This window comes from Perca flavescens, chromosome 4, assembly GCF_004354835.1.
Source record: "Perca flavescens isolate YP-PL-M2 chromosome 4, PFLA_1.0, whole genome shotgun sequence".
In the NCBI taxonomy this organism is placed as follows: domain Eukaryota; kingdom Metazoa; phylum Chordata; class Actinopteri; order Perciformes; family Percidae; genus Perca; species Perca flavescens.
The window spans coordinates 8,235,312-8,250,573 of NC_041334.1; the positions used below are offsets into that span (position 1 = coordinate 8,235,312).

A 15,262-nucleotide genomic window follows, 5' to 3' on the forward strand; every position below is an offset into this window, starting at 1 on the left:
GGGCCTTGAAGAGGGGATGAGCAGCCACAGTAAACTCCCATGGTTTCAAATTCAGACTCAAGATTCTAATAATGTACAGGAATGCAAACACACAAACCCACACATACACAAACACATTTTTTCTTCTCAAAACTGGCCTCTTACTTTCACTTCATCACATGACTTTATTGAAGCCAAAACTTTCCGTTTTTTTGTAGTGCAACGGCTAAAGTTACACATAAACGCTACAAAAATAATGGCGAACTAACGGCTCATCAAACATTATTATTGTTTGGGCTCTCAGATACCTCAGTTGGTAGAACGGGCGCCCATATATAGAGGTTTACTCCTCAATGCAGCGGGCCCGGGTTCGACTCCGACCTGCCGCCCTTTGCTGCATGTCACTCCCCCCTTTCTCTCCCCTTTCATCTCTTCAGCTGTCCTGTCAAATAAAGACCTCAATTGCCCAAAATAATCTGTAAAAAAAAATACATTATTATTGTTCTACCTACAATAAATATTCATAGTGTCATAGATGTTTTTCTTTTACTCATTACCATGAAACAGTGATTGTATCTCATAACATAAGTGATTTGTGTGTCACAGCCAGATGTATCATAAAAACAGATCAATGAGCCACAGTGTTGCAGTTTATTTTCACTCAATCCCACACACACCATCCCACTGCCACAAATACTCACTAGCGCACCTGATGTGTATTAATCCACCGCTGAAAATAGTCCCTAACAAATGCACTATTCCCTCCTTTTTGTTTGATAAAAACTTTCTTTCTCTTTTACATGAAACATTTGAGTCAAAGATTTACATCTTCAGTAGGACACAATGGGCTTGAGGCTGAGTGCCACAGACAGGGCAGCTGAAGACAGACAGTATTGAGATATGAACAAACACATTGTTGGTTTGGTCTCTTCATGACATTTGTTAACAATAAAAAATGATTACGTGAAAAACAACTTTATTTTTTAAGTTTAAGAGAGAAAATTTTAAAAAGATACCAAGTATAGTATTGCAGCATAACTAAGAGCTGGTCCAAGGCAAACCTGAGCCAGAATCCAAAGGATTGGTAGATGAATCTGACAACTATGAAGAGAACTAGAGCTAAGGCTTTCAGCTGAACATTGAGGTTTCCAAACCAGGCTGTAATGCAGAAACGCAGGATGCTCTCAACTACAACATGGTAGAAGAGGAGCAACAATTTATGGTTGACACCGAAGACCCTCAGCCTACAAAGAAAGTGTAACTGCTGTTTTTTCCCTAGTGCAGAAATTTTGTACCAGGACGCTCCATGTCAGTTTGTTGTCAATGTTTATGCCAAGGTATTTCTAAGAGTCAATATGGGCTATGGTGTGGTCATGGATAACCACTGGTGAGTGGTCTCCGATGGATTTGGGGTCACATACCATCTCCTCTGTTTTATGGACATTGAGGATGAGGAAATGTTTGTCCCACCACTGGACAAAGTTCTGGATCTCAGTTTTGTACACAGCTGTATCTGATGTGTCAGACAACAGCCAGGGTGGTTGTATCATCGGAAACGTTATCATGTAATTGTTAGCGCTGCTGCATGTACATTCATTAGTGTACAGGGTGAACAGGACTGGTGAACTGACGCACCCCTGGGGGGTGCCGGTGTTGATGGTCAAGGGTTCAGACCGGGTTCTGTTCACCCTGAGCTGCTGGTTACGGTTGGTGAGGAATGAGTGGTACCTTGCAGTGATGAAGAGGTTGACATTCAGTAAAACAGGAGGCTGTAGTGTGTTAAAGGCTGAACTGAAGTCTATCAACAACAGTCTAGCATGGGCCTTAGGATTCTCCAGGTGTTTAGTCACTAGGTTCACTATACTGTTCATAGCATCATCAGTGCCTCTCTGGTGGGTGTATGCGAACTGGAAAGGATCTAGCTGTAGGCCTACATCCAGCCGTTGTTTGCACAACATGAACTTCTCCATACATTTTATCACAACAGAGGTTAGAATAGGTCTAAAATTGTTATTCTCCTGTGGACAGGGTTTCTCAGGGATAGGTGTGATGATTGCCTTTTCAGAATCAGAGAGGAGTTTATTGCCACAGTAGTTACCCTATGTGGAATTTGCCTTGGTGATTGGTGCATACATACAAACAAACAAACAAACATATTAAACATTAATTAGAATAAACAATACATACAGAAACAGGAGAGAAACAGAGACAAATATATACAAAATAGCTGTTTAATTAGTTTAAGCACCGTGTACAATGGGCAGATGTATAGTCCAGGATGGAGGTTAGTGCAGTGTAAGTATAGTGACTGGGTGGGTTTGAGTGTCAGTGGGGGTGTCTGCTGACTGTAGAGGGGAATAGACTGTTTTTATGGTGTGAGGTTTTGGTCCTAATGGACCCTAACCTTCTACCAGAGGGGATGGGTTCAGACTGTTTGTGTCCAGGGTGAGAGGGATCAGCTACAATCTTTCCATCCCTGCTGCAGCTTTCCCATACAGTGCACAAAACTGCAAACTCTGCTGTACATTCACTTGGAATCTTTGCTAATAAACTTAAACTCTCCTCTGCTCAGACCAATCGCTCTGCATTCACCGTTACCCGGTCTCCTGTTTCCATCACTGCCATAGCCTCGTAGCCAGAGCCGAGAAAAACCTGTGTCTACTGCAGAGTCATTTGTTCCGGGAGTAAATGCCGAATGTAACTTTTCCTACTCCAGAAAAAAGCTAATGTTAGTGAGTGTATGTGGATTTTTTAGCCAGTGCCAAAGGTGTATACGATGTTCTGTGTATACTGTACTTGATGAACGCTTGATTGGATGAGTAGGAGGCATTGGCTTTAATAGTCATTTAATATTCTGTTATGCTATTGGCATATGACAAAGAGCATTCCGAATATTATCAGTGTCCGCTGTGGAGCACAAGAGTGAACGACTTATACATACACTCAGGGTTATATATGGAAAATAAGAGTCTGTGTTTTAATTGTATTTAAGGATCTGTACTAAAGATATTTGTATATTCCTTTGGGAATCCTTTACATGATAGTGGTTTGTGTTGGTTTTTAAAATGTGAAATATCATTTGATATGAAGATCAAGAAAAGCTTACTTCCTAACCTTTTTCCAAAACTGTTGATCTCTCTCTTCTGTCCCTCTGACGTTTCTCTATCTCACCCCCACATTCTTCCTCCTCTCCCTGGTTCTCACCTCTGTCTGTCTCACCTCCACCCCCTCATCTCACCTCACTCCAGGACGGTCAAGGTGGACGTATTCGACTGGGACAGAGACGGGAGGTAAGTTCTCACACTCCCTATCTCTCTTCTTTTGTGCTTTTTTTTTTTCCTTTTTTCATTTTCAGCTCCAGATTGAATCCCTCAAATGTCACACCTTGTTCTGTCTCATCCGAGGTGGTTTTATTATTAGGTAATAGAACTGATAGAAGACACCCTGGGTAATAAATCAAAAAACAAGGTGCATGTGAGTGGACAGGAGGTCAGGGTTGTTAAACTAAACTGTGTGCTGTCATTCAAACAGAGAGAGTTCTTTTTGTCCACCAAAGTCGATTTATGAGTCGTTTTCCGAAGTTACGAACCAGAAGTTGCAAAAAGAACGCCACCGAGGTCGTATATATATTATATATATATATTGCCTACCCAGCCCAGCACACTGCCCCTCTACCTGTCTGTTTCCTGCTCTTCCTCTCTCCTCCTCCTCCTCTCTCCTCCTCCTGCTGCTCCTCTCTCCTCCTCCTCCTGCTGCTGCTGCTCCTCCTCCTCTTCTCTCCTGCTGCTCCTCCTCCTCTTCTCTTCTACTGCTCCTCCTCCTCTTCTCTCCTGCTGCGCCTCCTCCTCCTCTCTCCTGCTCCTCCTCCTCCTCTCTCCTCCTGATGAGAGTGTATGTGTGCACCAATAGAAAATAAAAACAATTAGCTTATCAAAGCAAACATTTAGAGACAGAAGCAACTCAGGTATACAGGCCTAAAACTCCTAAAAACCTAAACTGTCCTACCTCACATCACCAATAGTGATGTACGGATCGATACTAAAGTATCGATATTTACGATCCCAACGTCTCCTGCTCTAGTATCGATTCTCTTATAAAAAGATCGATATTTAAACTCAGTAATTTGGAGTGAGTGTTTATGTTATCATAAGTAACTTGTTGTCACCACTAATTATATCCGGTAGGGCAAGGAACTACTTCTCCTTCCGCCGGTCAGTTGTGTGTGCACTGCGGCTCTGTGACGGAGCCGGCCGCTGCAGCAGCCCTTCTTTGATTTCACGCTACGAAGAAGACTGCAGTCTGCACAGGAGTGTGTGGAAAGACACACTTTTACAGTGGTAACACTACAAACCTCGCTCTTTAAAAGTATAATAAAATGTATTTAACTTCCAAATTATTAATTTTCAATCAATTGTTATTCAATCAATAAACCTATTTACTTGTTACAACTACAACAATGGCAAAAAGCAAACACGTGGTGTGTGTGTGTGTGTGTGTGTGTGTGTGTGTGTGTGTGTGTGTGAGGAAGGAGGAGAGAGGGGGAGATGACGAGATCAAGTGGGTAGCTAAGCCATGTGTACGCGTGACTATGGGGTAGCCGTCAGCAGTGGCGCAAAAAGGGGGTATGCGCTAATATGTATATGTAGCTGGTTTTGTGCGTTTATAAATCATTTTTGCATTTCCTCAATGTTACATAATATTGTAGAGGACTAACAGGATAGATTAGGCGCTCTATCTCATAAGATTCCATCATAGAATTTTGACATACTGTAGAAGAGGGAGCGGGGGGCGCTCACTACTATGGCCATGCCAAGACCCAGGCTATTGAAGGGTGGGTCTTGGCGTGGCCATAGTAGGATTCGTAATATCGCGAGCGGGGTTACCGTGAGTGCTGAGCGAGCAGGTACAGTAGTGAGTTGTCGTCTATGGAAAAAGATGGATAAAGCAAAAAAGCTGTCGGGGGCCAAAAATAGAAAAAGAGAGGGAAAAGGAGATGGCATGTCAAGGGATGCGACAGCAATTAAATAAGTAGATGGTGAAAGGCAACAGGTAGGATTTAAAGTGTGACGTCGGTGCTTGGAGGCTTGCAAATATTAATGTTAACATACTAGCTAGCGTTTGCTAACACTGGGAATGTAGCAGCCAAATGGGGGTTTACGGCTAGCTTAGAATATGCAAAACCGAGGTTGCTGAGCTGAAAACTGGAAAATATAAGGTAGCATGTACAATAAATGACAATAATGGAACAACAACAACAATGGAAAACATAACTAATGCAATAACTCTGGTTTACCATGGAATCATGCATATATTTAGTTTTACATTAGCTGTTGGACATATACAGGCTATAGTTACATCTGTTGGGTGACATGGAAGCTGTAATTACAGGGTCACGTCTCTCTCTTTAAAGGTCTGTGCTAAGTGGCTCTCCATGCATATGCTCGAATGCCATCAATGATGATTTATTTATTGTAATGAAAATACAGTACAAGAAAAAAGTGGACTACAATAATGTGGGTGCCACGGGGGCAACCAGGGGTTGCCACAAATTGTTGCTGCATACCCCTCTGACACTGGGTAGTTGCGCCCCTGGCCGTCAGATGACCTGTGTATGTGTGTGCGTGTTAGGTTAGTGTGTAAAGAGGACAGAAAAGCACTTAAGAGAAAGAAAGGCACTTGGAATCTTGGTTTCGGGAGGAGCAATAATAACCAATTTCCTCGTTCACACAGGCGGCCGACCCAACGTGACGTTCGGTCAGAGATCTGAGATGTTTGTTTTTGTTGTTTAAGCAATGCATTAACCCTAGTACAATCATTGCTGCTGTTTCAATAAAATACGAACACAAAATATAGTGACACAAAATTGAAGGAAGAGGATAGGAAAGAAAATTAAAAGGTAGTTAGGGCTTAACAGGTTCACTCCAGAAAATAATTTGGAGTTAGCCAGTGTATGTTCATGTGGACTGTTGAGCATGTATGTTTTACTGTCAAAACAAACATTCAATGCAAACTCTAATCTGTATGCATTCTGTCTTCTGACGTGTAGGTTAAAATGAGTCCTATCTCTCATTCTTATGAGCTACAGAAATTGGAAATGCACTGCCAAGACTATACGTCAGATGTACCTGTGAAGATTGCACAACAGTGGTAGCAGCAGATTTAGGGGTTTACTCAGTGAGGTCCAAGGAAACCAGGTCAGCTGGAATCTTTTCAAGGCTCAAGATCTCTGACTTGGGTCGGCTGCCTGTGTGAACGAGGAAATTGGTTATTATTGCTCCTCCCAAAACAAAGATTCCAAGTGTCTTTCTTTCTCTTAAGTGCTTTTCTGTCCTCTTTACACACTACGTTCAAGTTTGTTGACCGAACTTACTTCTCTACCGATATTTCGTATTAAATCTATAGCTACTCACACATGGGTTATGTCTTCTGTGACACCTGACAGTCTGAGACACGCAAGGTGTTTTTGAGGAGCAGAATGGAAAATAACAGTAAATAAGATATCCTGACAAGGTTTTACTACCGAAGCTTGAGGTAGTTTGATTACTGTTGGGGAAAAGGTTTAGGATGGAAGTGCATGCCGATGGAGTGAAGTGAGGCACGTAGCTATCCCAATGGCTCAACTGGTCAACTGTTTTGCGTCTTCATCCTCTTGGGGGAGAGGGCTCATTCCCCCTTTTCAGGTGCAGAAGCTGCCCCTCTTCCTGGTAGTAAGGACGGCATGTTGAGTTGGTCCGGCTGAAACTGTGATTCAGAAACAGAACCACAGTTGTCACGGCTGTGCAGTTGGGTGCTGAGAGGCATTCAACCCACATGGTGAGAGTGCCCGTGATGATGATGAGGTACTGGTTACCTTGCAAAATGTTGGTAACTGGTCCGATCCAGTTTACCTGGGGTGGGGCCATAAGAGTATGACCTCCTATTCCTAGAGTACATAGAAGGCACCTGCTCCAACCACCTTGAGGAGAGTCTGCAGGGACTCTGACGGAAGGCCGTGATTTTGCTGTGCAAAAGATGGAGGCGGGTCAGGTAGGCGCAAGCTATGGTGCAAGTCTGGCCTGACGGCAGTTTTCTTAGGCCAAAGTGGTATGGGCACGTCTGTGGGCATGACGCCATAAAGGGGTGCACCATACAGGTGCTGCGCGGTGCATCGCTTGTGTTTAGCAAGCAAAGGAAAGACCTGTGAGTGTTGGAAGAGTCAAGGCTGCCAGCCTGCGGTGGCTGTGGTTTCACAGCTGGCAAGGAAGAGTCAGAGCCAGGACCAGGCTCTGGAAGAATCATGGCCATTGGAAGAAGTTCCCTAGGCTCATGAATGATGGAAACTTGTCCATCTAGGGCTGGCAGACTGCCTGCAGGATCAAGTGGCTTCAGTGTGTTGACCTGAGCCTGACTGTGTTCACGATGGCTGTCAGTGAGTAAATGGTCTTAGGGATGCCCAAGGCTTCTGTGTCACGGACAAAGATGCGAATAGGATGCACAAGGGTCATCCTCTGGGGTGCGATATCGACCACAGCAGGTTTTGTGATGGGTGACTTGTCTTGCTGGTAGCTGGGGATGCTAACACTGCAGGGTACAGCTAGTATTGGTGTACTGAGGGGGAGCATTGCTCTAACAACTTCTGTAGAAGTGGTAGAATGTGTCTGACTTATCCTGGAGACACATTCCAGCAGGGCTAGGGTGCTCACACCCGCTTTTGCCACTGCTGAGGTATCTGTACTTTGCCCATTGCCCTTGCGGACAGGATCTTCCAAGGACGTCCGGGGAGGGGGTTTGTGAGACACTAGGCATGGGGGTCTCAACTCTAGTTCCCTTCCATGGTCTAGTTGTGCTGATGAGGAAACAATGGCAGGTCCATTTGTGGAGTCTGACAGTTCTGGTGGACACAAACCTTGTTCTTGGGATAGACATGTGCTGTCCGAGTCATCGGAAGCTACATGGTCTCTCAGGTCAACAAGGCGTTGAGGAAGATTGCCTTCCCCCCTTTGTTGGGGAGAAGTCCAGGCAAAGTGTGGCTTTGAGCTACACAATGGACCTCATTTATGAAACGTGCGTACGACCTAAAACAGGCGTGTGATGGGCGTACGCCGATTCCTACGTAAAGCTCGGCATTTATCAATTTGAACGTGAGCGTAGGCTGCGATAAAATGTCACGTCTGGTCTGAACTTGTGTACGCAAGTTTTCGAGTCAGTGTGGACTTGCGGTGCAGCATATAATCAGTTTAACAGGAGAAGGAGATGTCATCAGTTGATCACTTATCATCAATGGCAGATCTGGCTCTTTTAAAGAACCTCTATGCGGCTGGTACAACAGTGCACACGTACGCGCACGGGCCCTGGTGGAGCGCTCCATCGGATTGATTAAGGGCAGATGACTCTGTCTTGCATCAGCAGGGGGGAATACACAGCAGAAAAAGTCTGCAATATTGTTTTAGCCTGTGGGGTTCGGCACAACATTGTGCAGGAAAACAGGGTGCCATAAATGTAGTGATGGAGCCAGATGACCCGATGCCCAGAGAGCAGTGTTCAGCTCAGCCCCAACTGGGGGCTATACCCATGAGACATGATATATTTGGCAAATACAGGAAACATGACGATGCACATCATTTTTATTTATTCTTCAGGTTTTCGTTTCTCTTTTAAAGTGTCGTTAATGGCCACAAGTGAATGACTTATTTCTGCCATTGGCCAACATATTTTGGCTTGTTTTTCCAGCCCCTCTGCTGTCAGGAGACAGGGTCAGGGTGGTGGTCCAGCACGGGGGGCGGAGGACACGCGCTCTCCCTCAGGAAGTCCAGAATCACATTCAGTGTAGTAAAAAGATGCTCCATGGTAAACAAAACGGATCTGTATAACTTGTCAGTGGTAATGGAAAAACTGGTCTTTCTTCAAAAGTCAGTGAAGAACCAGTTCAGTCGACTTGAGAAGAAAAGCGTCGTCTACGTTGTCCAATTTCTTGTAGAGGAAACGTTTTCTCTTCTGCAGGGATGAAACACTGATGCACAGTGCCCAAAACTTGAAAAGTACCTACGCACAGAAATATTCACATGTAGCTAATTTGTACATTAATACAATAGTGTTGTGAATACAAACATTATGAAGTGTAATGTTTTCTATTTTGAAATATTGATTAAAAAAATTGTCAGTGATGTATATAGCCTATAGGCCTACAGTAGTGTAGCGGATTGTCCCTACGATTTAGCATGCATGTGAACCGATTACTTGCAAATCTAAACTTATATATGAAATACAGTTTTACTACTGTTACTTGAACAGGGCTCAGCAGAGAGACGGAGCGGGACAAAGTCTCTGCAGCTTGTTGCTAAAGCACTCGAAACTAACATACAGCTTGCATCAAGTTTTAAAACAAACTGTACCAAAACACGGGGGTAAGTGTGTCTGTGCTCCAGTGGAAGGAGAGTTCTGCGTCCGTCAGCAGCAGCTTCTTGCTGTGCTGCTGCCCCCTGGGCAGCATAGTCACCGGAAGAGTCACGTACTGTCTGACTCTGCAAATGGAGATACCATTAGAGGTATACAGGAGCGTCCAGATTGAGTCAAATCAACGCCAGCCACATGTGTATATACAGTAGTGGCTGTGGACGGAGGCTGGCTGCTGAAAATCTTGTTTTGGCGCTCATGATATTCCTTTGGCGCTAAAACTTTTTGAGGGGCGTCAAAACTTTCTCTATGCAAGAAAAACCCTGACCTCACCGCTGGAGCCCACTTAATACTACACACTGGTCCTTTAATGTTATGTTTTCTTCGCAAGTATTAAATAACCCAAATTTGGATTTGCTTTCCCTCTTTTGTTCCTCCTTTGTTGTTTGTGACTGTAAAGCACATAGGAAACTGGGAATCATATTGCGAATGTACTGTAACTGTATCCATCTCTCTTTTCTCTCTGTCCATGTGAAATCAACCTTTCTTCCAGTCATGACTTCATCGGAGAGTTCACCACCAGCTACAGAGAACTGTCCAGAGGACAAAGCCAGTTCAATGTCTATGAGGTGAAATACAAGAATAACAAGGAATTCAAGACTTGTTTTCCTAAATATGTAAAGAATAACAGAGATAGAACTTGGAACAACATTATTAATTTCTTGACAGTGTTATATATTTCAGCAACACGACAGGCCAGGGTAAGGGATGTGGTTCGAAGCGGAGGAACGAGGAACGATGTTAATGCTACACCTTTTTTGCTGCTTGATAGAAAAGTAAACCGGTCGAGCATTCCCCTCTAAGACAGGTAGCCATGTGGGCAACATGTGTATGTGACGTAACGTTAGTCTGACGGGGGTTTGTTATGGGAAGTGAGGCTCTCCATGTGTAGAAAAGTACCGTAAGCCGCAGCTGTCACGGACACAATGATGCACATGCTTCTCCATGGGTAGTGAACCTACAGTAAGTCAGTGTTTTATGTTCGCTGCAAAGGCTAAATAAATCAGATGATTAATGCAACGTTTTCACATCGTCCCCCGGCCATTTTTCACCACAAAACTGGAATTGTAGTAACGAGTAACTAAAATGCTCAGGGGAAATGTAGTGGAGTAAAAGTATACATTTTATTTAGGAAATGTACAGATACGTGAAAAATCTACTTAAGTACATTACAACACTGCTAATGCGTGACATGCAGGTCTGCATGCCCAGCCAACCACCAATCACAATCAATGTTGATCAATTTGTCAAACAACGTCCCGTCGATCACAACCTGAAATTTAGAGGAAGCAACATGCATGCATTATTAATATCATATACCGTGATTGATAGTATTATATGAATACAATGGTGTCATGTGAGTCAACCAGTGTATTTAACTACATCATTTTCCTCTCTAAAATCACTTCAAAAGAGTAGTTACAGCTACTTGCTTTGGTGTAAAGTATTAAAGTTGGTATAAGAATGGTTTACATAAGAAAAGTTCATTATTTTTTTTTTCTATGTAGTCCCCTAAAAAATCACCCAAGTAGTTGAGAATGATTTATTTCCAAATAGAGCTATTTATGTCATCTTGTATGCCATCTTTTTTTATATCGCAATGTATATCGCAGGGGAAAACAATATCGCAATGTCATTTTTTTCCAATATCGTGCAGCCCTACCGCCCTCATCTGACGACTATATATTATTGACATGAATGACTGCACATTTCTGCTCTGACAGAAACTAATTTCTTGTTTCCTTTCTTGTGGTCAAGGTTTTAAATCCTAAAAAGAAAGGCAGGAAGAAGAAATACATCAATTCAGGGACGGTAAGACCTGTCAGAGTGGTTCCATCAGTAGCCGTGACATGTCAGAGCAGTAAACTGATCTATCTTTCTCTGTATCCTCTGCTCTCTTTCCATTTTCCCTTTCATTCCCTCTCCGTCTTCAAGGTGACCCTGCTGTCTTTCAAAGTGGAGTCAGAATACACGTTTGTTGACTTCATCAGAGGAGGGTAAGAGCTCCCTCTCTCATGTTTCATCAGTGTTTATGGGAAGCCATTAAAGGACTCTACCAGAGTTTTTGCATGTTTTAAGGCCTGGTCACACCAGACATCTGAATTTAAACTTAATCTGCATGTCATTGGTTCTAGAGTCTCAGTGACTACTCAATGGACTTGTTGGTGAACTGCTGTAGCTGCTGAGCTAACCGTTAGCACATTAACCAACTTGGCTAGCTCTAGTCAGTCACAATAACTCCTAGAGCTTGTCTGTATTTATTTTGTTCGCCACTTTTTTTCACCTTTATTCTTCAATAAAAAAATTATTAAAGATGGTAAAAAATAAATATGTAAAAATATCTGAACTAACAAGCTAAAGGTCAGTTATCAAACTTGCCTATCGATCACAGTAAGCATTATGTATGTCTGAGTGGTTGTAGTTACCATTGAGGACACTCAGTCTCTCAGTTTCTGGGTATTTGGGAGTTTTAGGAACCTAAGTTTGGGCATTCTACAATAACAAAAAGAAAATTGTGGGTATTTGATAGGATGATTTCAGTATCCTTGAAATGTGTCTACATTTAACAAATAAAGTATTCATTATTCTCCCAGAAATAGAAGTTACAGAAAGTCTAACAAATGATTAGAAACCAAATAATTAAATGGTTTTAGAGACTTTAATTTGTTAGATCTTTCTGACAAGAGATGGGGCAATGGGGGGATTTGGACTTGTTACACATTATGTTACATTGTTGTTGGAACTGAAACACTACATTACTGTCTTAATACACTCTGGTAATATCAGATTTGTTGTCCTCTGTGAGCTCAGTGGCAAGTCTCTGCAAGTTGATTTGGAAGTCGATTTTATTTTCTTTCTTCTTTTTAACAAACACAGAACAACAACAACAAGTTGCCCGACACACGACAAAGATAAACATAAAATACACATAAAATAACAACAAGGCATTGTACTATAAACAGAAATATACAACAGGACCAGCAGAGGACAAAAAAAGACAAATAGAGCCTCTGGAGGCATTATATCATCCCAAACCTAAGAATATTACCAGTAGAGGCATGTATACTGTCCAAATATGGTGTCCAAATGCGAGTAAAAGTATCAGTTGTAGAGTGGATAAAACATGTTAGGTGTTCCAGAGGAATAGTCTCTCTAATGACTAAATGCCAACCCTTCATAGAGGGAGGTTTGTCGCTGATCCACGACAATAGTAAATTCTTCCTGGCAGCAAAAGTTAACAGGTCAAAAAGACGTCTTTTATGCTTATTAGAAAGTTTTGCAAAGGGCATTTAGACTGAAGATTCAAGATCAAGCCAAACTGATTTAGGATCTTCGTTAAGCAACAATGAATCAAAGCTGGCAAGACAAGATACAGTTTAAAATTTGGGAGATCCAAACTGCCCTTTGCACCAGGGAGCTGAAGCTTTGATAATTTCAACCTAGGTTTTCTTTTGCTCCAGATAAATAAACTTAACCACCCATTCAACTCTTTTATAACCTTATTAGACAGGAAAATAGGAACCATCTGCATTGGGTACAGTAAGCGAGGAAGGACATTCATCTTTATCATGGCAACCCGTCCCAGCCAAGTAGGGAGATCCACCTGGTCAAATTGTCTTGGATTTTTCCAAGCACTGGTGTAAAATTTGCTTTATATAATTTCCTAAAAGGAGTTATATTAATACCTGAATAAATAAAACCATCCTCAGAATATTTAAAAGGAAAGGATGGAGGTTGAGTTGGACTTCTTATTTCCTATAAATAGGGCGATTGATTTAGAAAAATTAATCTTGTACCCGGAAAATTGCCCAAATTCCTGAATGAGATCAACAACCGCTGGTACAGAACTCTCGGGTCTGAAAGAAAAAGTAATACGTCATCTGCATATAAGGAGATTTTGTGCTGCCTACCTCCCAAGGACACCCCCGACACAGCAGCACTCTCTCTTATCCTCTGAGCAAATGGCTCCATTGCTATTGCAAAGAGCAATGGAGAGAGGGGACAACCCTGCCTAGTACCCCGGAATAAAGAAAAATGATCAGATCTGTGACCATTGGTAATAACTGCGGAGAGGGGATCTTTATAGAGTATTCGCACCCAATTAATAAAATAATCCCCAAGGCCAAATTTTTCCAGAGCATAAAACAAATACGGCCACTCCACAGAGTCAAAAGCTTTCTCCGCATCTAAGGACAAAATACAAGACCTTGTACTGAGGCTCAATAATGCTCAATAAAGCTCAATAATGTTCAAAAGCCTCCTAACATTATGGGTGGAGCTTCTGCCTTTAATAAACCCTGTCTGGTCTTCATGAATAATAGATGGCAGAACCTTTTCCAATCTTAGCGCTAACATTTTAGATAACAATTTTTAATTTGAATTAAGCAAAGCAATCGGCCTGTAGGAGCCACCATTTTCTAGGTCCTTGCCTTTTTTTTAAATAAGAGAAATATTTGCCTCACGAAGCGAGGGGGGTAACCTATCAGTCAAGAACAAATGATTCAGCATAGCTAAAAGAGGGTCTAGAAGCACGTACTCAAATTCTTTATAGAATTCGCATGCGAGGCCATCAGGCCCCAGAGATTTACCAGACTTCAAACTATGGAGTGCGGTTATAGCTTCCTCCCTTGAAATAGACGCATTGAGAAATTCTCTCTGTTCTTCTGAAACGACAGGAAGTTAGGGTTAGGCAATCAAAGAATGATACCATATAATCATGCTTTTGGGAAGAGTGATGAGACTATATATATAACGCAACCCCATAGGGTCTACTATAGAAGTAATAAATTGTGAATCAGAATTTGATTTCATTAAGTGAGCTAGATATTTACTAGGTTTATTACCCCATTCGTATAATTTTTGCTTTGAATATAATATATTTGAATGAGACTGATGAGTAAGTAATGAATTTAAAGAGGTCCGCACAGCACTTATTTTTTCTAACAAAGCTGGGGAGGGATCGTTCAAGTAGCTGCTAGTGGCTGTACTTAACTCTGACTCAAGGTGTTTCTGTTTTTCTAACTGTTTTCTTTTTTTGGTTGCAGAGTATGAAATAACAAGGCCTCTAATGTATGCTTTGGTCGTCTTCCATAGAAGTGAGGGGTTATTTGTGGGTTAATAGAGAAATTTATCATCTTTGAGTAATACATTATTAAATCTCCAACTTCTAACAGGTCTAAAAAAAACCTTCACACAAACATCCAGCCTCACTATGGCGTGATCAGATATAACAACATCTCCTATGTTGCAGCGTGAAATTGCATGCATTATAGTCTTAGGAGCAGGAAAGTAGTCAATCCTAGAATGACACTTATGTGGGTGAGAAAAAAAAGTGAATTTCTTCAGATGCGGGTTCAGAGTGCGCCAAACATATTCTAAGTCATCACACAGTGCAGCAAGAGCTTTGGACTGTTTGGTGAAGAGAGAGTCCCTGGGGGGAAAACGGTCTAGTACACTCTAAAAAATCATTCATGGGATCAGTAAGTAAAGCTTAAAATCATGAGCTTTTACAGCATGAAAAATTTAATTTGTTTCATATACATGTTTTAGTAAGTTGCTAACTTATTTTAAGAAGTAGATCAAAATTAAAATAATGAAAAGTGTCTTAACTTAAATATATATCGATTATGAATACACACTTTTACCTTTTATTAACAAGAGAAAAGAATTGAGTTAGTGCTACTTGTCATTCTACTGAGCATCTTTCTAAAGCTGAGTTCAGTACTGAACTTGCCCAGACATGTTTTGCTGCTTGACCACGCCTTCTACAAGACAAAGGAAGAGCGGGAGTTTGCCTATACTGTCTATGGAGTTTGCAAGAAAAGCGTCTTGGTGAGTATCTTTCTTTGTT

General features: G+C 41.9%; 1 protein-coding gene across 1 annotated transcript in view; it reads left to right on the plus strand.

Moving 5' to 3' along the window:
- Positions 1 to 15,262, plus strand: part of LOC114553537 (copine-9) — a 396,447-nt gene that overhangs the window by 285,939 nt on the left and 95,246 nt on the right. Inside the window, 4 exon segments of the mRNA XM_028574744.1 lie at positions 3,228 to 3,269; positions 9,905 to 9,980; positions 11,170 to 11,223; positions 11,347 to 11,408. Of these exon segments, the coding sequence (XP_028430545.1) occupies positions 3,228 to 3,269; positions 9,905 to 9,980; positions 11,170 to 11,223; positions 11,347 to 11,408 (234 nt within the window).